This window comes from Chanodichthys erythropterus, chromosome 3 (genome assembly GCF_024489055.1).
Source record: "Chanodichthys erythropterus isolate Z2021 chromosome 3, ASM2448905v1, whole genome shotgun sequence".
Classification (NCBI taxonomy): Eukaryota; Metazoa; Chordata; class Actinopteri; order Cypriniformes; family Xenocyprididae; genus Chanodichthys; species Chanodichthys erythropterus.
This window is the reverse complement of record NC_090223.1, coordinates 7,070,877-7,098,667: the sequence shown is the minus strand read 5'-3', so window position 1 is coordinate 7,098,667 and position 27,791 is coordinate 7,070,877. Positions and strand designations below refer to the sequence as shown.

At 37.2% G+C, this 27,791-nt stretch overlaps 3 protein-coding genes and 1 non-coding gene across 7 annotated transcripts; 2 read left to right on the top strand and 2 right to left on the bottom strand.

Moving 5' to 3' along the window:
- Positions 1-101: 101 nt before the first annotated feature.
- Positions 102-6,231, bottom strand: rrp7a (ribosomal RNA processing 7 homolog A). The gene is made up of 7 exons (XM_067369999.1): positions 6,103-6,231; positions 5,851-5,999; positions 1,401-1,526; positions 859-982; positions 656-753; positions 378-585; positions 102-304 (listed from the first exon to the last, which is right to left on the bottom strand). Exons 1-7 carry the CDS (start codon positions 6,152-6,154, stop codon positions 219-221), a joined length of 843 nt encoding a protein of 280 aa, XP_067226100.1. The 5' UTR covers positions 6,155-6,231; the 3' UTR covers positions 102-218.
- Positions 6,232-7,015: 784 nt separating this feature from the next.
- Positions 7,016-13,020, bottom strand: poldip3 (polymerase (DNA-directed), delta interacting protein 3). 3 transcript variants are annotated; one of them, XM_067380883.1, is made up of 9 exons: positions 12,565-13,020; positions 11,940-12,049; positions 11,515-11,867; positions 11,289-11,441; positions 10,557-10,742; positions 10,393-10,470; positions 10,177-10,306; positions 9,833-9,899; positions 7,016-7,348 (listed from the first exon to the last, which is right to left on the bottom strand). In XM_067380883.1, exons 1-9 carry the CDS (start codon positions 12,630-12,632, stop codon positions 7,138-7,140), a joined length of 1,356 nt encoding a protein of 451 aa, XP_067236984.1. In that variant the 5' UTR covers positions 12,633-13,020; the 3' UTR covers positions 7,016-7,137. The 3 variants fall into 3 exon arrangements, with proteins under 3 accessions (XP_067236984.1, XP_067236985.1, XP_067236983.1); XM_067380884.1 differs by having other exon boundaries at positions 11,524-11,867; positions 12,565-13,011; XM_067380882.1 differs by having other exon boundaries at positions 11,524-12,049; positions 12,565-13,018.
- A 325-nt stretch (positions 13,021-13,345) lies between these two features.
- Positions 13,346-13,499, top strand: LOC137018230 (U12 minor spliceosomal RNA). Its single transcript, XR_010894858.1, has one exon. It is a non-coding gene; the product is annotated as a U12 minor spliceosomal RNA (small nuclear RNA).
- fam234b (family with sequence similarity 234 member B) lies at positions 13,347-22,445 on the top strand. Of its 2 annotated transcripts, XM_067380879.1 has the most exons (13): positions 13,347-13,515; positions 14,731-14,848; positions 15,346-15,753; positions 15,821-15,937; positions 17,727-17,912; positions 17,984-18,099; positions 18,250-18,400; positions 19,436-19,574; positions 19,668-19,865; positions 21,172-21,250; positions 21,326-21,611; positions 21,734-21,957; positions 22,075-22,445. In XM_067380879.1, exons 1-13 carry the CDS (start codon positions 13,474-13,476, stop codon positions 22,075-22,077), a joined length of 2,067 nt encoding a protein of 688 aa, XP_067236980.1. In that variant the 5' UTR covers positions 13,347-13,473; the 3' UTR covers positions 22,078-22,445. The 2 variants fall into 2 exon arrangements, with proteins under 2 accessions (XP_067236980.1, XP_067236981.1); XM_067380880.1 differs by lacking the exon at positions 13,347-13,515 and having other exon boundaries at positions 14,674-15,140.
- The last annotated feature ends 5,346 nt before the right edge of the window (positions 22,446-27,791 follow it).

The window sequence follows — 27,791 nt, the reverse complement described above, 5'->3', positions numbered from 1 at the left end:
AACTAAAAAAATAATAAAATAATAAAACAAGATGCTCTTAACGATCTAATCGCACATCTGACACACAATGATTTATTTTTGCACCATAAACACAAATAATTACAAAAGACTTTACTTCAAATATCTTTATTTCAAGAGAACGTTCATGTAAACAGACAGTACAGGAGAAGGGGATTGTGGGTAGACGAGTCAGTGGGTGAAGGGGATTGTGGGTAGTATCAGAAGGGTCTGAACTTCCTCTGCGCTCTCAGTGCGGCGATCTTCTGCTTGTCCTCCTCGAACTTCTTCCTCAGCTCGGCGATATCTGAAACAGACACAGGGCATGATGGGAAGCCCGAGGCGGTGTGAACGGTGTGAGGCGTGTCGGTGTAACTCACGCTCTTTCTGTGTGTTCCTGTGCTGCCACGAGTAGAAGTTCAGCAGCTCCTTGCGCTGCTTCTTCTTTTCCTCTTTCTGAAGCGTCCTCTGATTGGCCATCTCGCTGTGTGGGCGGGCCTTGGCGCCGCGGCTGCCCTTCGTCACCTTCACCCAGCCCTCCTCATCCTCCTGCTGCTGCGCCGCCGCCTGCTTCAGACGCTCCGCCTCCTGCGGGTCATGAATAATGAATGACCTGGTCAGGTGACCTGATGAGAGTGAGTGTGTGTGTGTTTCTCACCTCTGTCTTCCGTCGGTCGAAGTCCCTCATGAACTGATCGACGGCGTCCTGCAGAGACGAAGAGTTGACCAGTGACTCCGAGTACTGCTGGATCCACTCTATACACACACATCATCAGAACACACATCAGAACACACATCAGAACACACATCAGAACACACACAAACACATCATCATCAGAGGTGTGTGTGTGTGAGACTCACTGCTGACACCGGTCCGTACGGGTCGCCCCGCGGTGGAGACGGTCAGCGGGACGCTCCGCGGGTGTCGTTTGGCGGCTGCGACTCCGGACTCGCTGCTGAACACGATGTAGGCCACTCTGAAACACTGAACACACATGTGAGTGTGTGTGTGTGTGTGTGTGTGTGTGTGTGTGTGTGTGTGTGTGTGTGTGTGTGTGTGTGTGTGTACTTGTTTTTGTGAAATATCAGGACACAAATGTGTATAATGACATGGGTATGACATAGGTATTACAAAAAGAGGTGAAATATGAGGACATTCAGCATGTCCCCACTTTTCAAAAGGCTTATAAATCACACAGAATGAGTTTTTGTGACAAAGTAAAAGTGTGCACAGTTTCCTGTGAGGGTTAGGTTTAGGGATAGGGGTAGTGTAGGGGGATAGAAAATACGGTTTGTACAGTATAAAAACCATTACGCCTATGGAATGTCCCCACATTTCACAAAAACAAGTGTGTGTGTGTGTGTGTGTGTGTGTGTGTGTGTGTGCAGCTGTAGTCTGTCACCTGTCTGCGTGCGGCTCTGAAGTATTCGGATACGTCACTGTCACTGGATTCGGACACTCCTGGTTTATCACTCAGTTCCACCGACTGGATCGGACCGAAGCGGCTGAAGACGTCTGTGAGAACGCTCTGAAACACACACACACAACAGTCTGATTATCCTGTGTTTGGGTGGGTTATGGATTACATAACCTATGTTTGGGTGGGTTATGGACTAGTTAAACTAATTCTTAACCCACCCAAACATAGGTTAAAGGAACACTGCACTTTTTTTTGAAAATAGGCTCATTTTCCAACTCCCCTAGAGTTAAACAGTTGAGTTTTACCGTTTTCGAATCCATTCAGCCGATCTCCGGTTCTGGCGGTACCACTTTTAGCATAGCTTAGCATAGTTCATTGAATCTGATTAGACCGTTAGCATCGCGCTTAAAAATGACCAAAGAGTTTAGATATTTTTCCTATTTAAAACTTGACTCTTCTGTAGTTAAATCGTGTACTAAGACCGACGGAAAATAAAAAGTTGTGATTTTCTAGGCTGATATGGCTAGGAACTATACTCTCATTCAGGCGTAATAATCAAGGAAATTTTCTGCCGTATCATGGCTGCAGCAGTGCAATGATATTACGCAGCGCCTGTGAGCCCCTGCTTGCACAGGGAAGGTGCCTTGCAACCATGGAGACGTTTGTGAGAGACGCTGCGTAATATCATTGCACTGCTGCAGCCATGGAACGGCAGCAAAGTTCCTTGATTATTACGCCTGAATGAGAGTATAGTTCCTAGCCATATCAGCCTAGAAAATCGCCACTTTTCATTTTCCGTCGGTCTTAGTACACGATTTAACTACAGAAGAGTCAAGTTTTAAATAGGAAAAATATCGAAACTCTTTGGTGATTTTTAAGCGCGATGCCAACGGTCTAATCAGATTCAATGAACTATGCTAAGCTATGCTAAAAGTGGTACCGCCAGAACCGGAGATCGGCTGAATGGATTCGAAAACGGTAAAACTCAACTGTTTAACTCTAGGGGAGTTGGAAAATGAGCCTATTTTCAAAAAAAGTGGAGTGTTCCTTTAACCTATGTTTGGGTGGGTTATGGATTACATAACCTTGTTTGGATGGGTTATGGATTAGCTAACCTATGTTTGGGTGGGTTAAGAATTAGTTAAGATGAGTTTGGGTGGGTTATGAATTAGCTAACCTATGTTTGGGTGGGTTATGGACTAGTTGACCTATGTTTGGATGGGTTAAGAATTAGTTAAGATGAGTTTGGGTGGGTTATGGATTAGCTAACCTATGTTTGGGTGGGTTATGAATTTGTTAGCCTGTGTTTGGGTGGGTTATGGATTAGTTAAGATGAGTTTGGGTGGGTTATGAATTAGCTAACCTATGTTTGGGTGGGTTATGAATTTGTTAGCCTGTGTTTGGGTGGGTTATGGACTAGTTGACCTATGTTTGGATGGGTTAAGAATTAGTTAAGATGAGTTTGGGTGGGTTATGGATTAGCTAACCTATGTTTGGGTGGGTTATGAATTTGTTAGCCTGTGTTTGGGTGGGTTATGGATTAGTTAAGATGAGTTTGGGTGGGTTATGAATTAGCTAACCTATGTTTGGGTGGGTTATGAATTTGTTAGCCTGTGTTTGGATGGGTTAAGAATTAGTTAAGATGAGTTTGGGTGGGTTATGAATTAGCTAACCTATGTTTGGGTGGGTTATGAATTTGTCAGCCTGTGTTTGGGTGGGTTATGGATTAGTTAACCTGTGTTTGGGTGGGTTATGAATTTGTTAGCCTGTGTTTGGGTGGGTTATGGATTAGTTAACCTATGTTTGGGTGGGTTATGGACTAGTTGACCTATGTTTGGGTGGGTTATGGATTAGTTAACCTATGTTAGGGTGGGTTAAGAATTGGTTAAGATGAGTTTGGGTGGGTTGTGGATTTGTTAACCTATGTTTGGGTGGGTTATGAATTTGTCAGCCTGTGTTTGGGTGGGTTATGGATTAGTTAACCTGTGTTTGGGTGGGTTATGGATTTGTTAACCTGTGTTTGGGTGGGTTATGAATTTGTTAGCCTGTGTTTGGGTGGGTTATGGATTAGTTAACCTGTGTTTGGGTGGGTTATGGATTTGTTAACCTGTGTTTGGGTGGGTTATGGATTTGTTAACCTGTGTTTGGGTGGGTTATGAATTTGTTAGCCTGTGTTTGGGTGGGTTATGAATTAGCTAACCTATGTTTGGGTGGGTTATGGATTTGTTAACCTATGTTTCTGTGGGTTATGGACTAGTTAACCTATGTTTGGGTGGGTTATGGATTTGTTAACCTATGTTTGGGTGGGTTAAGAATTAGTTAAGATGAGTTTGGGTGGGTTGTGGATTTGTTAACCTATGTTTGGGTGGGTTATGGACTAGTTGACCTATGTTTGGGTGGGTTATGGATTAGTTAACCTTGTTTGGGTGGGTTATGGATTTGTTAACCTGTGTTTGGGTGGGTTATGGATTAGTTAACCTTGTTTGGGTGGGTTATGGATTTGTTAACCTGTGTTTGGGTGGGTTATGGACTAGTTAACCTATGTTTGGGTGGGTTATGAATTTGTTAACCTATGTTTGGGTGGGTTATGGATTTGTTAACCTGTGTTTGGGTGGGTTAAGAATTAGTTAAGATGAGTTTGGGTGGGTTATGAATTTGTTAACCTATGTTTGGGTGGGTTATGGATTAGTTAACCTGTGTTTGGGTGGGTTAAGAATTAGTTAAGATGAGTTTGGGTGGGTTATGGACTAGTTAACCTGTGCTGTTGAGACAACACCTGATCACAATCATGTAGATGCGTGTTATAGTGTGCGTGAAATGGACAGTCAGAAAAAATAATAAAAAAACACAGATATGACATCCAAAGCATGTAAGGTAGTACAACTAGATCTCTTTTATTGAATCCAAAAGGTTTTAATTATATTTTGCTTCATATAAAGGTATTTTAAAGGTCATTCAGTTTAACCATCCAAAGGCCAATACAGCCATTTCATTTGTGATTAAAATATCTTAAAATGTAATAAATGTTTATGTTTTTATTTTATAACATCATATATCAACAGAGAGCAAAGTGGTATTAAAATTATGTGTAGAAGTCGTTGCTTTGTTATGAGAAATAATGAATTTCAATAACCAATATAAAAGGTCAATATCATGTGACAGGATGTGACATCATTCAGACCACATGGTCGTGAAGCAAAGTAACTAACTCTCTCTTAACTATTTGATAAAATCATGTTTTCACTTGATCATACGCATGTCCCAAAACATCAGGTCATTCGGTGCAACCGCTATAAAACATGGAAATGATGTACTAAATATAAAATGTTTGATTGTCCTTTTGTTAGATATCAGCCTGTTAGCATCGTTTGAAAATATCGTCATTCGGCAAAACTGAAATTTTGGTTAAACCAAATGACTTTCTTACTGACAAATATTGTCCATCTTGTAAAAAATGACAAAATCAGTGTTAATTAATTATAAAACAAAAAAAACAATCTCATTGTTAACACTTAATAAAACTTACAAATTAATTAAATCTCCATTATATTTGTTTACACTTTTACAAACCTTATTCGTCAATGACCCATGTGTGTGTGTGTGTGTGAGTGTGAAGTTGATCTGTGTGTATGTGTGTGTGTAGTTCACCTGTATATATGTGTGTGTGTGTGTGTGTGTGTGTGTGTGAGAGTGTGTGTGAGTGTGTAGTTCACCTGTATATATGTGTGTGTGTGTGTGTGTGTGTGTGTGTGTGTGTGTGAAGTTGATCTGTGTGTATGTGTGTGTGTGTGTGTGTGTGTGTGTGTGTGAGTGTGAAGTTGATCTGTGTGTATGTGTGTGTGTGTGTGTGTGTGTGTGTGTGAGTGTGAAGTTGATCTGTGTGTATGTGTGTGTGTGTGTGTGTGTGTGAGTGTGTAGTTCACCTGTCTGTATGTGTGTGTGTGTGTGTGTGTGTGTGTGTGAGTGTGAAGTTGATCTGTGTGTATGTGTGTGTGTGTGTGTGTGTGTGTGTGTGTGAGTGTGAAGTTGATCTGTGTGTATGTGTGTGTGTGTGTGTGTGTGTGTGTGTGTGAGTGTGTAGTTCACCTGTATATATGTGTGTGTGTGTGTGTGTGTGTGTGTGTGTGTGTGTGTGTGAGTGTGTAGTTGATCTGTATGTGTGTGTGTGTGTAGTTGACCTGTATATATGTGTGTGTGTGTGTGTGTGTGTGTGTGAGTGTGTAGTTGATCTGTATGGGTGTGTGTGTGTGTGTGTAGTTGACCTGTATATATGTGTGTGTGTGTGTGTGTGAGTGTGTAGTTGATCTGTATGTGTGTGTAGTTCACCTGTATATATGTGTGTGTGTGTGTGTGTGTGTGTGTGTGTAGTTGATCTGTATGTGTGTGTGTGTGTGTGTGTGTAGTTGATCTGTATGTGTGTGTGTGTGTGTACCTGTGTGCAGTAGGGCGGCACGTTGAGCACGAACAGTGTTCGGTCCAGCGGTCTGTCTGTGTTGGACTCGGATCGGACTCGATGCTCCTTCACACACAGCTGATGAAGAGCAGCATGATCGTCATCCTCACTGAACCTCAGCGACAGCACTGCCACACAAACACATCCACATCACTCAGTCAAGCTCTTCGTTATCATCATCGCCAGCGAATATAAGCATTTGATCAGTTTTATAAACTTTAATAAATTTACCAGTAAAACCTCCAGGAATGACGCACGCGAGTTGGTCCTTGGACGGCGCCATCTTCGTTTACACGCGTCACCGGAAACAGAGACGCAATGACTGATGGGAACTGTAGTTCCACTGAGGAAAATGAGTGAGTGAGGAAAACTGTTGTTGCGCTTTAAAATGGCTAAAACGATCATACTGACTACATCAGTTGTAATTAGCACATTCTACTCAAGGTCTTCTAGAGTTGTACGATCAATTAGTTTTATATTTTACACATTAGTGAGATTTGGGGGGAGTCGTGGCCTAATGGATAGAGAGTCGGACTTGTAACCCAAAGGTCATGGGTTCGAGTCTGAGGTCCGGCAGGGATTGTCGGTGAGGGGAGTGAATGTCAAGTGCTCTCCTCACCTTCAATACCACGACTGAGGTGAGACCCTTGAGCAAGGCACCGTACCCCCAACTGCTCCCCGGGCGCCGCAGCAATGGCTGCCCACTCCTCCGGGTGTGTGTTCACGGTGTGTGTGTTCACTGCTGAGTGTGTGCACTTGGATGGGTTAAATGCAGAGCACAAATTCCTAGTATGGGTCACCATACTTGGCCACATGTCACTTCACTTCACTTCACATTTGTTAGTGGTTTTGAAAGTTTTTCTCTGCTCACCAAAAATACAGTAAAACAGGGAAATATTATTGGCTTACTTTAGCTGAATATATAGTAAAGTGTAATTTATTCTTCAGTTAGTCTTCAGTGTCACATGATCCTTCAGAAATCATTCTAATATGATGATTTGCTGCTCAGGAAACATTTATGACTATTATCACTGTTGAAAACAGTCATATTTATGAGGAAACCGTCATGTATTTTATTTGTCGTTGATTGGGTCAGAACTCGCACACTTCTGAACAGTAGTGCAAGTGTAAATAAAAACGGCACAGAGACAGCAGGTTATAAAGCAAGATATTTACTGGAGAAAAACAAAAGCGTCACAGAGCGTCACATTAAAACCGGAACAGAAACAGAGCTCGTGATGGAAGCAGAAGAAGATAAAAACAGAGTTAGATCTTGATGCGGAAGGCGGTGGCGTGAGCGTTGGGCGTCTCTCCTCCGCTGCCGCCGCTGGTGCTGCCCGTCTGGCTGGAGGACTTGAACAGGGCCTTCAGGATGGTCTGCGGATCCACCTCGGCTGTGGATGAGGATCTGGAGCTGGAGCGAGACGACGAGTCCTTCTGAGACGATCCGCCCGCGCCGGGAGTGTCGCTCAGTCTCCTGAAACACGGCAGACTCGCGTCAGTCACGTCAACATCATCAACACAGACGACAGACGTCACATTAACAACAGAGAAACTTATGGAAACACACATTTACACCACATATAAAGTCAAAATTATGACATATAAATGTAAAATGACAACGTTCACTGAAATTATGATATACTAGTCATAATTACGACAAACTTGAAATTATGACAAGCTGAAATTATGAAAGAAATTGAAATTATGACACATTAAGATGAAATTAACAAAGTCAAAATTATGACATCGAAAATATTAAATAAGTTCAAATTTATGACAATATGAACCTTTTATGACGTACCAAGTCAAAATTGACAAAAAAGTTTAAATGAAATAAGTCGAAATGATGAAATAAGTTGATATTATGAAACAAATTCATTGAAACTAAGACTCAAGTTAAGACACTAAGACATAATTATGAAAAAAGTTGAAATTATGACAAATTTTAAATTATGACATGTTGAAATTATGACATACTAAGTCGAAATGAAATTATCAGTCAGAATTTCAACTTGTCAATTTTTACTATCAATTTAGATGTCAAAATTTAAATTATAATTTTTTTGACTAATGACTTTTTAAATTGAAAATTAAATAATTGAAAATTAAATTTGACAAGTTGAAATTATGAAATAAAAAAGTGTAAATTTTGACTTTGTATGACTTAATATCTAAGTTGAAATTTATGACATACTAAATCATAATTATGACAAAAGGCCAAATTTATTAGTCTAAATTGACAAAAAAAAAATCAATTTATGACAAGTTAAAATTATGAAAGAAATTGAACTATAACATACTAAGTCAAAACAGAGTCAAAATTATGACAAATTAAAAATATATTTTAAATTCATGACAAGCTGAAATTATGAAATCATTTCAACATGTCATAATTATGAAAAAAGGTAAAAAATTATGACCAAAAAAAGGTAAAAATTTACAAAGTTGAAATTGACATCAAGTCATATTTGATAAAAAAGTTGAAATGATATAAAAAGGCAAAATTATAAAATGTTGAAATTATGAAACAAACTGAAATGACACATTGAAACTAAGACACAAATCAAAATTTACAACCCAAGTCATGATTATGACAAAAAGATGAAATTATGACAAATTCAAAATGACATAAATTGAAATGATGAAAGTGTGAAATTATGACATACTAAGTCTAAATTTACAAAAAAGTCAAACTTATGACAAATTGAAAACATGAAATTTATGACAAGCTGAAATTATTCAAAATAAATTTCAACGTGTCAATTTCAATATAAGACAAAGTCAAAATGGAAAAAAAGTAGAAATTATGACATGAGTCATAACTGACAAAAGTGGAAATGACACGTCAAAATGATGAAATTATGAAACAAATTTAAATTATGACATGTTGAAACTAAGACATATAAAGCTGAAATTTACAGTTGAATCTGAAATACCAATTCATAATTATGACAAGACTGAAATTATTACAAATTCAAAAATATGACAAAGCTGAAATTATGAAATGGTTATATTAAGACAAACCAAGTCTAAATTGACAAAAAGTTGAAATTATGACATACTAAGTCATAATTATAACAAAAGGCCAAATTTGAGTCTAAATTGACAAAAAGTTGAAATTATGACTAATTGAAATTAAGAAATTGAACTATAACATACCAAGTCAAAATGATGACTAATTAAAAATATATTTGAAATTATGACAAGCTGAAATTATGAAATCATTTCAACATGTCATAATTATGAAAAAAGGTCAAAATTATTCCAAAAAAGTCTAAATTGACAAAAAGTTGAAGTTGAAATTGACACAAGTCATAATTGATAAAAAAAAAGTTGAAATGACAAAAGGCAAAATTATAAAATGCTGAAATTATGAAACATTGAAACTACGACATAAGTCGAAATTCATAATTATGACAAAAAGATGAAATTATGACGAATTCAAAATGACGACATGAATTGAAAAGATGAAAAAGTGAAATTATGACATACTAAGTCAAAATTTACAAAGTCATAATTGACAAATTGAAAACATGAAATTTAAGACAAGCTGAAATTATTCAAAATAATTACAAATTTCACCATGTCATAATTTCAGTTTAAGATTTCAGTCTAAGTCATAATTGACAAAATTATGACAAAGTTTAAATCAACAAAAAGTCAATTCATGACAAGCTGAAGTTAAGATACTCCAAGTCATAATTGACAAAAAAGTTGAAATGACAAAAGGCAAAATTACAAAACGTTGAAAGTATGACACGTTGAAACTAAGACATATTAAGTCGGAATTTAAAGCCGCAATTGACGTACCAATTCATAATTACGACAAAGTTATTATGACATACTAAGCTGAAACAGAGAAAAGGTTGAAATTATGACGTCATAATTTTGAGTTTTAATGTTATTTGAAGCTGTGACTTGTTGTGTCATGTGATGTGTTGTTCCCATGGTAACTCACAGGAGGATGGGCTGCTCTGACGTGATCACGCTGCCCTGCATGTGCAGGTTACACTTCATGGGCTGACCTGGACACACAGAAATTATGACTGAAATATAAATACACACACTATCACACAGCAGAACTTTAAAAATGCTTTCCACTGATTAGACGGAAACAGAACCCAGAAAATGACAACAAAACACTTGGCATTAATGAAATAAATCAAACAGAATTTGTGAAAAATAAAGTGTAATTTGGGGAAAAACAACAGATTTGACAGCGTGTCAGTGAGATGAATGATTGACAGCAGTTTTAATGAGCACTGATGATGAGTTAATCACGATGAAGGAAGTCTCTCTCACCGTCCAGGCAGCGGTTGTTGTACTTCCTGTAGGCGCTGACCGCATCCTCCTTACGCACAAACACCACCTCGGCCACGCCCACTTTGAGCAGCCGCGCCCGCTTGAGCGCGCCGCACACACAGAACAGCTCCTGCACACACACACACACACACACAGGTGTGTTAGCGTCTGCGTCGACACACACACGTCACGTGACACGACTCGGAGGACACTCACCACTATATCCTCCTCCGTCACGCGAGGGTGAAGGTTGTTGACCGTGATCTTGGTGCCCTCCAGAGGACTGAAGACCGGCTGAGACACACACACACACACACACGTTAGTGATTCATCGAACACTTCTCTGATTGGTCGAGCAGCTCGACAATCACTCTGTGTACCTGTGGGGGGGCGTGTGTTTGTCCGCCGGCATCTCCACCCGCCTGTTGCGTGGCGACGGTCGTCCTGGAGACGGGTTGTAGGGTCTGTGTGGGGGGGCGGGCAGTCGCCACGGAGACGGACGGAGGCGTGTACGAGTCGTTCTTCACCACCTTAGTGATGGGAGTCGAGAGAGAGACGGGCACCGGCTGGAGAGAAAGAGAGAGTTAGTGTGTGTGTGTGTGTGTGTGTGAGTGTGTGTGTGTGAGTGTGTGTGAGTGTGTGTGTGTGTGAGTGTGTGTGTGTGTGTGTGTGAGTGTGTGTGTGTGAGTGTGTGTGAGTGTGTGTGTGTGTGAGTGTGTGTGTGTGTGTGTGTGAGTGTGTGTGTGTGAGTGTGTGTGTGTGAGTGTGTGTGTGTGTGTGTGTGTGTGTGTGTGTGTGTGTGTGTGAGTGTGTGTGTGTGAGTGTGTGTGTGTGTGTGTGAGTGTGTGTGAGTGTGTGTGTGTGAGTGTGTGTGAGTGTGTGTGTGTGTGAGTGTGTGTGTGTGTGTGTGTGAGTGTGTGTGTGTGAGTGTGTGTGTGTCTCTGAGTGTGTGTGTGAGTGTGTGTGTGAGAGTGTGTGTGTGTGAGTGTGTGTGTGTGTGTGTGTGAGTGTGTGTGTGTGAGTGTGTGTGTGTGTGTGAGTGTGTGTGTGTGAGTGTGTGTGTGTGAGTGTGTGTGTGTGTGTGTGTGTGTGTGAGTGTGTGAGAGTCTCACTCGTGTCTGCAGGGTGCTGGCTGTGGTGAACTTCATCTGTTTGTTGGGCATCACACCATCATCATCATCATCAGCGGTCATGTGACCACTGGCCGGATTGGCTCCGCTGGGAACGTTGATGCGGATCCCGCTGGTCATTCCCACAGGCCTCTGCTGTAATGAACGCACACACGTCAGGTACCTGTCAATCACCAGCGTTGCTATGGAAACCGCTTGCTAAACACACCTCGCTCACCTGGATGGTTTTGGTGATCTTCATAGACGCTGCCATCTGATTGGACGTCGTTGGGACGCTCCTCTTTAAGCTCAACCTATCACGTGCGTCGACTACTTTGGTGAGCCCGCCTCCTGGCTGCAAGGCCACGCCCATTCTCACGCTGGGGGCGGGGTTGTGGATGTGGATGTGTGGGATCCCGGCGGCGGGTTTGACGGGCGACGGCTGCACCGGCGCGATCTGTTTGCGCGAGTTGATGGTCTGCCGCGCGTCCTGCACCGCGCCTGTGCTGCCCCCTCTGCCCCGGATGCGGAAGCGCGCGTCCTTCTGCGCCAGCTTCTCCCGCGCGTCCTTCACCGGGAACGCTGGACGCACAGACGGACGTGAAACTACAGTCGACATTAACGCTTCACAAACACCAATGTCACTGTGTTTACCTGCTGTGGCCCCGCCCACTCCCAGCCGCTGTCTGACATCACTGCTGCCAATCTTCTGACGGGCATCGAAGGCCCTGCCCACCGACCCCGCCCCTCTGCCATATATGGGCCTGTGGGAGGGACAAAGAAACACATATGAATAACTCAAACAACATTAAAAAAGGGGTTTCTTACCACATTTAAAAGCTGTTTCTATATATTGTTTAATTAATATTTCAGTCAGAATCAAAGTTAGCCTCCATTTCCAGAGTTTTAGCTCAGATTTAACAGTAAAAAACATTTCTGTTTCTCGACGGATATCGATCAATCACTGAACGCACGCGCGGTTCAGCTGCCTATAGTGACGCTCGCAGTGCGCGATAATGTGAATGAAACGGAGAGATTAATGTCATGAATGTACGAGGTTTGTTTGTAAAAACAGCCACAGAACGCGCTGGACGCCATGAGTCACGCGCGTCAGCCAATCAGAGCACGGGAGCGGCCATATTAGCCAATGAGCGGCGTGAGAAGGCGGGACATCTGCTCACTAAGAGCCTCACACGACTGCGTTTATGTGAAAAATAATAACGCTGAAACGCCGCGGCGGGTGATAGTATCGCTGATTAAAGTGCCGGGAGCGCGTTACCTCTTGCTGACTCCGCGAGCGGTGAAGCTGCGGCGACGAATCACTTCATCCAGAGACAGATCCGCCATATCTACCTTAGCTGGGTTCCGTACTGACTCCACTGCGCGTGCGCGTCACGTACATAAGGGCGGGACCAGAGCAGTGCGTGACGGCCTGCAGAAAGGGTCAAAATACACGCGCACGAAACGCGAACACGATTCAGTCACAGCGCGCTTTGCTTTAGTTTAAGCCACAGTATGGTTTAAGCGAGATACAGTATGTGTAACTAAATAAAATGTACTTATTCTATTTAAATAAATAAATACAAATAATGAAAGACCTTTCTATTAAAAAAACTTCAATGTATTAAATAAAAATAGAGTTTTAGCAGCTTTTACATAATTTTCTTAAGCACAACAGAATAAAAGAGGTTTCTTACAGCGATAAAATAGCGTGTTAAAAGTGTAATCGCAAATTAATAACATTTTCCATGTTAATGTAGTAAAAGATCGTGAGAAAACGTTGAAAAAGCAAAAACCAATGCCTACAACCAATGAGAACAGCGAATCGCCGTGACGTCATCGATAGTCCCACAATGCACTGTTTGGAGACCTCATTCCCGTCAGAAATTACTCTTTTTCAGCATCATATATTAATAACAGGACTAGTATTTCTCTGTGGAGTGTAATAATGATCGATATGACCGAATCAAACTCTGAACTCGAGCGCTCGTGCTCGCCTCACCGTCGCTGTGCACGCCGGCGCTCGTGAACCGTACTGCGAGCTCGCGCACTGGATAGGCATGCCTTAAACTGATGAGTAAGGAAAATAACGACGCGGGGTGACGCCCGTGTCCTCGCTCATACTCGCGAGAGAAATTTTTGAACGGGTACAGGTCCGTCCGCTGTGGTGACTCACCTACTTAGTGAGATGCCCGCGGAACCAGGATCTGCCCCGAAACACCCCAAAACCGTAAATATGACAGAAATAATGAATGTTGTCGAGTGTAAATGTTCTTACTTGTAGTCCAGAACCAGGATTTGCCCCACACACCCCATAAAGAGTTAAATATGACAGAATTAATGAATATTATCGAGTGTTAGTGTCAATATTTGTAGTTTAGAACCAGGATCTGCCCCGACACACCCCATACGCAGTTGAATACGACAGAATTTAATGAGTATTATCACGTGTAACGTTTGTAGTCTCGAGCCCTACTAGGGAGAATTAGAGGTCCGTGACATAAATAAATAACGTGTTTACAATAATTATATTTTTTTTAAATACATTAGATTAAAATTTATGTACGAAATAAATAAATGCTTAAAATAATAACATTAAATAATATCATTTATTTAATTATATATATATATTTATTAAAATAATTTACTTTTGATTTACTAAAGTAAAACGGATCTAAATAAAAATAACTACATATACAGAAATAAAACTTGATTTATGTGAATAAAAATAAAAGCAGTGTAAAAATGTCAAGTCAAAAATCAAAAATCCTGAAATCATCTGTGGTTTCATCATTTAAATGTGCAAATATTAAGCAAATTAACAGAAATGAACATGAACAAATGAACGAAATGAAAATGAAAATGACAATTCATGAAAAACTATTCAAGTAAAAAATGTTTAATAGTTTCCCAGCTGAGAAAAAATACTTTAGTGTTTTTGAACCATACTATAGTAAATTGTAGTATGCTGTAGTATTTACAACAGTTAATTAACTAGTGAACTGATATAAATACTGTAGTATACTTTAGTTTTTACTACAGTAAACTGTAGTGTATATTGTAAAGTTGTAGAAAACTTAGTAATTTATTACTAGTTGTTATATATTCAAGTACTTTACTATAGTATGGTTCAAAAACACTATAGTATTTACTATAGTATTTGTTAATAATTCAAATTTAAATAATCAGTCAACTATTCTCATTTAATTTAATCAAATTAAATATAAATGAAAGCAAGAATATTTTCATTCGAGACTAGACCTAAACACAATCGAATTAAAAATAAACACAAATTACGTAAATAAAAAATAAATAACATCAACCCAACGGCAAATGACACAACCTTATTAATCCAGCTGGTTAAATAAATGTTTATACATTACTCTTGGATGTTTTTTGATGTTTCAGTAAAATATGCATATATATATCTGTTCATTTTCACCAGACTCCATTTCCCGTGATGCATCTCTCTAGCGCTACACGCTGCAGCGGTACACGCGTCGCGTCGCTGATAACATCTCGCGCAATGGCTGCGGCTCTATCTCGAGCTCTGAAATTACCGGGTAAGTGCAACATTAATCTAGAATAAGCGATCAAATGAATGACGGTATTGAAGAGCGGTTCAGATGCGCCGCGCGCGCTCGCGCCGCGCTGTGTTTTGCTCGGTGACGTCAGTGATGTAATTATCAGACGCTTCGTTCCGTTATATGCGTTCAAATGCGACACGCGCCTGTCAGTGTTATCAGACCTTCACACGAGCGCGCAGATTCACCTGCACTGAGAATGACGATGGCGATTGTGTCATATTAAATCATACTGTGGATACCCTATGGTACATGAATGTGCAGTACCATGGTAAACGGCAGCGTCACGTGACCACAGTGGTTTCTGTAAAGAGAGGATTGTTCGCTACTTTCCAAAACAAGAGAAACTGTGTATTTTCTCCAGGATGTGAAATGATTTAATTTTAGTTGTGTATTTGGTTAAATGTATAGTTATGAAGAGTTTAATTTTAATTGTGTATTTGGTTAAATGATATGAAGAGTTTGTGGTGGCGCAGGTAAGAAGGGCTCAGATCTGGGCGAGTATGACCCGCTGACGCAGGCCGACAGCGAGGATGAGACGGAGGACGACGATCTGGTCCTGAACTATCCTCGTAACGGTCTGAGCCCGGCGGTGGCCGACCTGAGGGACGAGGAGGAGGAGTTCGATGAGGAGGAGGAGTGGAGGGCACAGCGGCTGCAGAGAGAGGGGGCGGGGCATGTCGAAGAGGCGGGGCCGGGGCGGAGCCAGGGCGGAGACTCCGAGGAGAAGGCGGCGCGTGTGCGAGGGGCGGTGCGGACCGCCGCCTTCCTGCTGCCGCTGAGCTGCGCGGCGCTGCTGGTGCTGCTGTGCGCCTTTCTCATTCCCTGCCCGCAGGGGGCGCCGCACCAGCCGCAGTGGGAGCGAGAGCTCGGAGACGTGGGCGGTGAGTGACACTCCACCTGATCACCAGTCACATCTACTGCAGCCTCAACATGTGTTCTTCCTCTCAGGTGTGACGTCGCCGCCGCTGGCATTGTGGGACGTGGATGGAGACGGACTGGAGGACGTTTTGATTGGCGTCACGAACATCTCTAATGACAGTCAGCCAATGAACGCACAGAGCAAAGGTGAGCGGAGGAAGTGACGGAAGACGTAAAAACTCCCCGTTACAGTAGAATAGAGCGCAACAACAGCCGGTTCCGGAAGTAAAAGCGATAACAATATCTACTGTAATAATAACGGCGATAACTATAATGAAAACTATAACGATAACTGTTACATTAACTGTAACAAAAACTATGATAACCATAATGATAAATGTAACGCTAACTGTAACAATAACTATAATGATAACTAGCAATAACTAATAATAGAAAGTATAACAATAACTAGCGAAATCTGTAATAATAACCGTAACATTAACTATGATAACTATAATGATAAGCGTAACGCTATCTGTAACAACTATAATGATGACTGTAACAATAACTAATAATAGAAAGTATAACAATAACTAGCAAAAACTGTAACGATAACTGTAACATTAACTATAACTATAATGATAAGCGTACTCCTAACTGTAACAGCTATAATGATGACTGTAACAATAACTATAATGATGACTGTAACAATAACTAATAATAGAAAGTATAACAATAACTAGCAAAAACTGTAACGATAACTGTAACATTAACTATAACTATAATGATAAGCGTAACGCTATCTGTAACAACTATAATGATGACTGTAACAATAACTATTAACTGTAACAGTAACTAATGATAACTGTAATGAAAACTATAATGCTAACTAGCTATAAATGTAATGCTAACAATAACTGTAGTGATAATGGTACCAATAACTATGATAACTGTAATGATAAATGTTACATTAACTATGATAAATAATGATAATTATAATGTTAACTAGCGATAACTGTAACAATAACTATAATCATGACTATAATGATAACTGTAATGATAACTAGCAATAACTAATAATAAAAAGTATAAAAATAACTAGCGATAACTGTAACATTAACTATAATGATAAGAGTAACGCTATCTGTAACAACTATAATGATGACTGTAGCAATAACTATAATGATAACTATAACAATGACAGTAACAATTACTATGTTAACTGTAACAACTAATGATAACTTATACTAGCGATAACTGTTACACTTTAACGTTAAGTATAATCATAACTAATAACTAGCAATAACTAATAATAAAAACTATTAACAGTAACTAATGAAAACTGTAACATTAACTATGATAACTATAATGATAAATGTTACATTAACTGTAACGATAACAAATGATAACTAATAAAAACTATAATGACAACTATATAATGATAAATGTAACGCTAATTGTAACACAAACTATAATGTAAACTACAACAATGACGATAACAATTACTTTAATGTTAACTGTAATGATAACTGTAGCTAAAATTTTAACTATAATGGTAACACTATAATGAAAATGGTTACACTTTATTTCCATGTTACAGTGTAATTATACATTTAAGTACTGAGTAATAATAATAATTGGTGCTTACTTTAGGATGGGGGTTTGATTTAGGGTTAATTGCATATAATTATGCATAATTTATAGTTATTACTACTGTAACTACATGTAACGTGTAACTGACACGGTAAAATAAAGAGTTACCATGAAAACTATAACAGTAACTGTAACAATGACTATAATGTTAACAATAATGATAACGAATGATAACTGTAACAATGACTACGATTACTATAATGATAACTGTAACGAATGAATGGGAGAATTCTTCCGGAACCAGCACTGCTGTAAAAGTGGGCGGGCACTAATGCGCCCTCCTCCAGCAGAACAGTTGATGCGGCTCGTCCAATCAGAATGCTTGGTGTGTGTGTGTGTGCAGAGTTCAGCGTGTCGGCGGTGAGCGGCGTCGGCGGGCAGCTGCTGTGGACGAGGCCGCTGCGAGAGCCGCTGTTCTCCGTTCAGTGTGGACTGCAGACAGGAAGTACAGATCCACTGTGGAGGAAGTTGTCCTCGGCCTGCGTCCTGATCAGCTCCGGTCACATCATCACCGTGAACGCCTCCACAGGTCTCTGTCTCTCACACACACACACACACACACACACACTCGCTCATGTTGATCATTAGTGTGTGTTTCAGGCCGGACGTGGTGGACGGCAGCTGTGGGTGACGTGGAGTCTCACGCGGTTCTGCTGCCTGATCTGGACGGAGACGCGTTCCCAGACCTGCTGATCGCAACACTTCCAGCAGACCAGGTGACCACACACACAGTCACATTTCTGCATCATGGTGACGTTATTCAGCTGCTTGATGAATGCTTTCTTGTGGGACGGCTTTCACATCATCTGCTGTTGAACCGTCTCAGGCTAATACTGACATGATGTGGGTAATGGTGACGTCCTCAGGTGTCTGATCTGGCTCTGGTCCTGATCTCCGGACGGTCAGGAGCTCTGATTGGCCGGCCGGTGAACTTTAACCTCACGGCTCAGGGGAAGCTGATTGGTCCGCTGCTGCACGAGACGCTGAAGGGAGCCTATTATGTGCTGTTTGGACTGGGTGAGCCTCGTTCCCGCGTCTGATCATGTGTCGAGCTGTCGCATGGATATGTATCAACACTATGACATACTTAGTCCAAACTAACATAAAAGTCCAAATTGATCTAAAAAGTTGAAATTACGACAAATCAAAATTACGATTTAAATTGAAATTATCATATACTAAGTCGAAATTGACAAAAAGTCTAAATTGACATAAAACGTAAAAATGACTTTAGTCAAGTTTAAATGATCATATACTAAATCAAAATTATGAATAAAAATGTTGAAATTATCATATACTAAGTCAAAAGTAACATAAAAGTAAAAATTATGACTTAAAAAGTTTAAATTAATGCAATTCAAAATTACGACTTAAGTTGAAATTATCATATACTAAGTTGAAATTGACAAAAAGTCTAAATTGACAAAATGTAAAAAATTGGAAATTATGATTTAAAAAGTTGAAATGATCATGTACTAAATCAAAATTATAACTTAAAAAGTTGAAATTATCATATACCGAAACAAAATTTACAGATGAAATTATGAATTAAAAACTTGAAATTATAGTAAGCTGAAATTGACAACAAGCTGAAATTATGTCTTAAAAATGTGAAATTATGTCAAAATTGACAAAAAGTCTAAATTGCAACTTAAAAAGTTGAAATTATCATATACTAAGTCAAAATTGACCAAAAAAGGAATTGATAGAATTTGAAATTATGACTTAAAAAGTTGAAATTATCATTAAGTTAAAATGATCATATATTGTCAAAATTGAAAAAAAAAAAATTACTTAAGTTTAAATGATCACATACTAAATTGAAATTGACAGTCATAATTATGACTTAAAAATTTAAAAAATTTGAAATTGTCCAAATTATGTCAAAAAAATTGACATAAAATGAAATTATGATATAAAATCTCAAATTTCTATTTATGTCATAATTATGTCAATGACTTAGAATGTCATAATTTCATTTTTTTAATCCCATAATTATGACTTCTTCTGGCCTTATTAATGTCACAGCAAAGCCTGATGTATTTTCCTCAGGCACGGTGGAGGGCGTCTCTCTCAGCTTCATTTACAGTCAGGCCACAGGCGGGACGGCTGCGTCTCGGGTCAGTCTGAAGGAGCCCAGCTGGGAGCGTCTGAGGAAGAGCAACTCTTCATCGCTCATTCACATCAGCAGGTGCCGCCGCACACACACACACACACACATTAACACTGACACACACACATTAACACTGACCCCTGACCCCGTGTGTGTGTGTGTGTGTGTCAGTGCATCTGAGCAGGTGGAGTTCCTGCTCCCCCTGGTGGCCGGTCTGTGTCATCAGCACAATAACCTGGACAGCGCGTCGGTGCTGAACTCCAGCCGCAGCGACTGGATCCTGCTGTCCGGAGCGAGCGGCCAGCTGTCCGTGCTGAGAGAGAGCGACACGCACACCGCCTGGAGCCTCGGCCTCGCCGCCATACACACGTCTGTACATCATCATCACACAGCTATTCATAAAACACTACCACTGTTCTCTGCCATCATTTGGGCAGTTTGTTGTTTTTGTTTTATTAATAATTTACATTTTAATAAATGCTTTGGTAATTTTGATGTGTGGTTTAGTTTTTATTAATATTTTAAATCGGTTTTCATTTTTATATTTTCTTTTTCCATTTTAATTTTAGTTAAAGTTTTAGGGATTTTTATTATTATTGAGAATGAGTATTTATTTTTATTGTTTTCTGTTTTCATTTTAATTTCAAAGTTCTAGTAATTGTGTTGGGTTTTTTATCATTTTTTTACTAATATTTTGAATTAGTTTTTATATTTTTCATTCAATTTTAGGTAAATATTTAGTAATTTGTTTTTTACTAATATTTTGAATTAGTTTTTATATTTTTCATTTCATTTTAGGTAAACATTTATTAATTAGTTTTTTCTGTTTTTTAATTAATATTTTGAATTAGATTTCATTTTAATTTTTAGTTAAAGTTTTAGAGAGTTTCTTGTGGTTTTATATTAATATTGTGCATGAGTATTTATTTTATGTTTTCTGTTTTCACTTTCATTTCAAAGTTCTATAACTCTGTTGGGGTTTTTTGTTGTTTTTACTAATATTTTAATTATTTTTCCATTTTAATTTTAGGTAAAGTTTTAGAGAACTTTTAGTAATTTAGTATTTTGAACTGTTTTTTTATTTTTTCAATTTTAATTTTAGTTGATGTTTTAGTTTTTTAGTTGTATTATTTTATTTTGTAATTCTGTTGTTGTTGTTGTTATCTTTACTAATATTTTGAATTAGTTTGAATTATTTTTCCATTTTATTTTAGTTAAAGTTTAAGAGAACTTTGCCACTTTTATTTATATTTTTATAATTAGTATTTATTCTTGTATTTTCTGTTCATTTTAAATTTAAATTTAATTTTGCTGTTTTGTAATTTCTATTAATATTTTTAGTTTTTTTTTAATTTTAGTTTGTTTTAGTTATTTTGTTGTATGTTTTTGCAATTTTTATTAATATTTTGAATTAGTTTTGTATTTATATATTTTCTAATTTTCATTTTAAGTTTAAATTTTTAGTCATTTTGTTGTTTTTGTTTTTTATATGTAGTTTTAATTTGTTATTTTATTACCAAGTTTCTATATATTATGTAATTTCACTTAACGTTTATTTTATTTCAAGTAAAGATTATGTTTTGTAATGGTTCGGTTTTAGTTAACGCATTAAAACACTTTATCAACCATAAAGCAACGCTCCGGTAACCTCAGCACTGTTTCCGTGTGTTCGCAGTCGCCCGGCGTTGGGTCACTTCAATGACGACGGTGTTCCTGATCTACTCATTCATCAGTCGACCAATGGCGTCAGGAAGGTGCGCATCTCATTACCATCTCATTAGCATACACACACACACACGCAGCGAGCTGATTGTCTGTGTGAACCGCAGGTGCAGATCATCGACGGCGCTCGTGGGCGGAGCTTGTGGGAGGCGGGGTTTGTGTGTCCTCGTCTGGCGGTGGAGGATTCGTCCGTTCTCACCACGTCCGGCCAATCCGTGTTCCTCTTCTGGGCGGGAGATCCGATCTCGCAGGCGCAGAACGTTACCAAGGCAACCAACCAGGCGGCTGCCGCGGCCGAGCCGGTTCTCCGCAAGCTCTTCCTGTTCCACCCGTACTATCCCACAATCCTCCTGCAGCTGAGCAGCACCACGGACACCGTCCTCACGGCAACAGGTGTTACACTGTTACAGTCACGACCAATAAGAAGTTGTTTTATTGTTACATAATCATCAAGGTGCATCAGTGTCAAAATAAAAGTCCCTCTCAGTGTGAACTGACGTTCTTGTCTCCGGCAGTGAGTTACCAGCCGCAGCAGAAGGACGCGTCTTACATCAGCGTCTCGTCTCGGCCCACGTCCGGCCGCCGTCCGGCCGCGCAGCTGCTCAAGAGCCTCAGTCTGAGAGCGGCCATCGCTGCCGCCCAGATCGTACAGCTGCCGGACGCCAGCAGAGACGCCGGATCCGCCAAACCCGCCGCCTTCCACATCAACAAGTTCTTCAGACGCCTGTCCTTCAAACAGGTCAGAGGTCATTTCAGTGAAGGAACGATCAGAAAGATGTTCTCATCTAACAGCATTATGAGAATGAGTGTGTATGCTGGATTAAGAGACGTGTGTTTCTCGTGTGTTTCCCCACAGTGACGCTCCTCGATCCTCCGCTGGATGAACGTATGAAGTTATTGATTTGTTTCATGATGATGACGTGTGTAAATACATGAACTGATGATGCATTCAAACTCACACAAAGCCCAGAGGAACCGTCACATGACAGCTGCTGTTCATTCATCCTTTCATAATAATAATAATAATAATAATCATGATAATGATAATAATAATGTTGTGTTTTTATGGTTTCACTCTCGCTCTGGCCAGTGAAGTGAGTTTTCATGGCTTTGCACGTTGAGTTTGTTTGTTGTAGATATTTTTGACCGTCTGTACAGTATTTATAGAGGCGAGCCGGACTGAAGTAATGATGTAAATATTGCTGGAATAATAAAGACGTTCATTCTGCTGGAGCTCGTTATATCTGATCTGTGTACGGTTACTGGATGATAACTGCTGTGTGCGGATCTTTATTTCTCACCTCAGACACGGGAGATTACTCAAATATACCAGTTTCTCTCATAAACTGGAATTAACTAACCCTTTAAACTAGAATTAACTAACCCTTTAAACTAGAATTAACTAACCTTTAAACTAGAATTAACTAACCTTTAAACTGGAATGAACTAACCTTTAAACTGTAATGAACTAACCTTTAAACTAGAATTAACTAACCCTTTAAAGTAGAATTAACTAACCCTTTAAACTAGAATTAACTAACCCTTTAAACTGGAATTAACTAACCTTTAAACTCGAATTAACTAACCTCTAAACTAGAATTAACTAACCCTTTAAACTAGAATTAAGTAACCCTTTAAACTAGAATTACCTAACCCTTTAAACTAGAATTAACTAACCCTTTAAACTAGAATTAACTAACCCTTTAAACTGGAATTAACTAACCCTTTAAACTGGAATTAACTAACCTTTAAACTCGAATTAACTAACCTCTAAACTAGAATTAACTAACCCTTTAAACTAGAATTAACTAACCCTTTAAACTGGAATTAACTAACCTTTAAACTCGAATTAACTAACCTCTAAACTAGAATTAACTAACCCTTTAAACTAGAATTAAGTAACCCTTTAAACTAGAATTACCTAACCCTTTAAACTAGAATTAACTAACCTTTAAACTAGAATTAACTAACCCTTTAAACTGGAATTAACTAACCCTTTAAACTAGAATTAACTGACCTTTAAACTAGAATTAACTAACCCTTTAAACTAGAATTAACTTACCCCTTTAAACTAGAATTAACTTACCCTTTAAACTAGAATTAACTAACCCTTTAAACTGGAATTAACTAACCTTTAAACTAGAATTAACTAACCCTTTAAACTGGAATTAACTAACCTTTAAACTAGAATTAACTAACCCTTTAAACTAGAATTAACTAACCCTTTAAACTGGAATTAACAAACCCTTTAAACTAGAATTAACTAACCCTTTAAACTAGAATTAAGTAACCCTTTAAACTAGAATTAAGTAACCCTTTAAACTAGAATTAAGTAACCCTTTAAACTGGAATTAACTGACCTTTAAACTAGAATTAAGTAACCTTTAAACTAGAATTAACTAACCTTTAAACTAGAATTAACTAACCCTTTAAACTAGAATTAACTAACCCTTTAAACTAGAATTAACTGACCTTTAATCTAGAATTAACTGACCTTTAAACTAGAATTAACTAACCCTTTAAACTGGAATTAACTAACCTTTAAACTAGAATTAACTAACCTTTAAACTAGAATTAACTAACCCTTTAAACTAGAATTAAGTAACCCTTTAAACTGGAATTAACTAACCTCTAAACTAGAATTAACTAACCTTTAAACTAGAATTAACTAACCCTTTAAACTAGAATTAACTAACCTTTAAACTACAATTAACTAACCCTTTAAACTAGAATTAACTGACCTTTAATCTAGAATTAACTGACCTTTAAAGTAGAATTAACTAACCTTTAAACTAGAATTAACTAACCCTTTAAACTAGAATTAACTAACCTTTAAACTAGAATTAACTAACCCTTTAAACTAGAATTAACTAACCCTTTAAACTAGAATTAACTGACCTTTAATCTAGAATTAACTGACCTTTAAACTAGAATTAACTAACCCTTTAAACTGGAATTAACTAACCTTTAAACTAGAATTAACTAACCTTTAAACTAGAATTAACTAACCCTTTAAACTAGAATTAAGTAACCCTTTAAACTGGAATTAACTAACCTCTAAACTAGAATTAACTAACCTTTAAACTAGAATTAACTAACCCTTTAAACTAGAATTAACTAACCTTTAAACTACAATTAACTAACCCTTTAAACTAGAATTAACTGACCTTTAATCTAGAATTAACTGACCTTTAAAGTAGAATTAACTAACCTTTAAACTAGAATTAACTAACCCTTTAAACTAGAATTAACTAACCCTTTAAACTAGAATTAACTGACCTTTAATCTAGAATTAACTGACCTTTAAACTAGAATTAACTAACCCTTTAAACTAGAATTAACTGACCTTTAAACTAGAATTAACTAACCTTTAAACTAGAATTAACTAACCCTTTAAACTAGAATTAACTAACCCTTTAAACTAGAATTAACTAACCCTTTAAACTAGAATTAAGTAACCCTTTAAACTAGAATTAAGTAACCCTTTAAACTAGAATTAACTAACCTTTAAACTAGAATTAACTAACCCTTTAAACTAGAATTAACTAACCTTTAAACTAGAATTAACTAACCCTTTAAACTAGAATTAACTGACCTTTAATCTAGAATTAAGTAACCCTTTAAACTAGAATTAACTAACCCTTTAAACTGGAATTAACTAACCTTTAAACTAGAATTAACTAACCCTTTAAACTAGAATTAACTAACCTTTAAACTAGAATTAACTAACCCTTTAAACTAGAATTAACTAACCTTTAAACTAGAATTAACTAACCCTTTAAACTAGAATTAACTGACCTTTAATCTAGAATTAACTAACCTTTAATCTGGAATTAACTAACCTTTAAACTGGAATTAACTAACCTTTAAACTAGAATTAACTGACCTTTAAACTAGAATTAACTGACCTTTAAACTAGAATTAACTAACCTTTAAACTAGAATGAACTAACCCTTTAAACTAGAATTAACTGACCTTTAAACTAGAATTAACTAACCTTTAATCTGGAATTAACTAACCTTTAAACTGGAATTAACTAACCTTTAAACTAGAATTAACTGACCTTTAAACTAGAATTAACTGACCTTTAAACTAGAATTAACTAACCTTTAAACTAGAATGAACTAACCCTTTAAACTAGAATGAACTAACCCTTTAAACTAGAATTAACTAACCTTTAAACTAGAATTAACTAACCTTTAAACTGGAATGAACTAACCTTTAAACTGGAATGAACTAACCTTTAAACTAGAATTAACTAACCCTTTAAACTAGAATTAACTAACCCTTTAAACTAGAATTAACTAACCCTTTAAACTGGAATTAACTAACCTTTAAACTCGAATTAACTAACCTCTAAACTAGAATTAACTAACCCTTTAAACTAGAATTAAGTAACCCTTTAAACTAGAATTACCTAACCCTTTAAACTAGAATTAACTAACCTTTAAACTAGAATTAACTAACCCTTTAAACTGGAATTAACTGACCTTTAAACTAGAATTAACTAACCCTTTAAACTAGAATTAACTTACCCCTTTAAACTAGAATTAACTTACCCTTTAAACTAGAATTAACTAACCCTTTAAACTGGAATTAACTAACCTTTAAACTAGAATTAAATAACCCTTTAAACTAGAATTAACTTACCCTTTAAACTGGAATTAACTAACCTTTAAACTAGAATTAACTAACCCTTTAAACTGGAATTAACTAACCTTTAAACTAGAATTAACTAACCCTTTAAACTAGAATTAACTAACCCTTTAAACTGGAATTAACTAACCCTTTAAACTAGAATTAACTAACCCTTTAAACTAGAAATAACTAGCCCTTTAAACTGGAATTAACTAACCCTTTAAACTAGAATTAACTAACCCTTTAAACTAGAAATAACTAACCCTCTAAACTAGAATTAAGTAACCCTTTAAACTAGAATTAACTAACCCTTTAAACTAGAATTAACTAGCCCTTTAAACTGGAATTAACTAACCCTTTAAACTAGAATTAACTAACCCTTTAAACTAGAAATAACTAACCCTTTCAACTAGAATTAAGTAACCCTTTAAACTAGAATTAAGTAACCCTTTAAACTGGAATTAACTGACCTTTAAACTAGAATTAACTAACCCTTTAAACTAGAATTAACTAACCCTTTAAACTAGAATTAACTAACCCTTTAAACTGGAATTAACTGACCTTTAAATTAGAATTAACTGACCTTTAAACTAGAATTAACTAACCTTTAAACTAGAATTAACTGACCCTTTAAACTAGAATTAACTAACCTTTTAAACTAGAATTAACTAACCCTTTAAACTAGAATTAAGTAACCCTTTAAACTAGAATTAACTAACCTTTAAACTAGAATTAACTAACCTTTAAACTAGAATTAACTAACCCTTTAAACTAGAATTAACTAACCCTTTAAACTGGAATTAACTAACCTTTAAACTAGAATTAACTAACCCTTTAAACTAGAATTAACTAACCCTTTAAACTAGAATTAACTAACCCTTTAAACTAGAATTAACTAACCTTTAAACTAGAATTAACTAACCCTTTAAACTAGAATTAACTAACCCTTTAAACTAGAATTAAGTAACCCTTTAAACTAGAATTAACTAACCTTTAAACTAGAATTAACTAACCTTTAAACTAGAATTAACTAACCCTTTAAATTAGAATTAACTAACCCTTTAAACTGGAATTAACTAACCTTTAAACTAGAATTAACTAACCCTTTAAACTAGAATTAACTAACCCTTTAAACTAGAATTAACTAACCCTTTAAACTGGAATTAACTAACCTTTAAACTAGAATTAACTAACCCTTTAAGCTAGAATTAACTAACCCTTTAAACTAGAATTAACTAACCCTTTAAACTAGAATTAACTAACCCTTTAAACTAGAATTAACTAACCTTTAAACTAGAATTAACTAACCCTTTAAACTAGAATTAACTAACCCTTTAAACTGGAATTAACTAACCTTTAAACTAGAATTAACTAACCCTTTAAACTAGAATTAACTAACCCTTTAAACTAGAATTAACTAACCCTTTAAACTAGAATTAACTAACCTTTAAACTAGAATTAACTAACCCTTTAAACTAGAATTAACTAACCCTTTAAACTAGAATTAACTAACCCTTTAAACTAGAATTAACTAACCCTTTAAACTAGAATTAACTAACCCTTTAAACTAGAATTAACTAACCCTTTAAACTAGAATTAACTAACCCTTTAAACTAGAATTAACTAACCCTTTAAACTAGAATTAACTAACCCTTTAAACTAGAATTAACTAACCCTTTAAACTAGAATTAACTAACCCTTTAAACTGGAATTAACTAACCCTTTAAACTGGAATTAACTAACCTTTAAACTAGAATTAACTAACCCTTTAAACTAGAATTAACTAACCCTTTAAACTAGAATTAACTAACCCTTTAAACTAGAATTAACTAACCTTTAAACTAGAATTAACTAACCCTTTAAACTAGAATTAACTAACCCTTTAAACTAGAATTAACTAACCCTTTAAACTAGAATTAACTAACCCTTTAAACT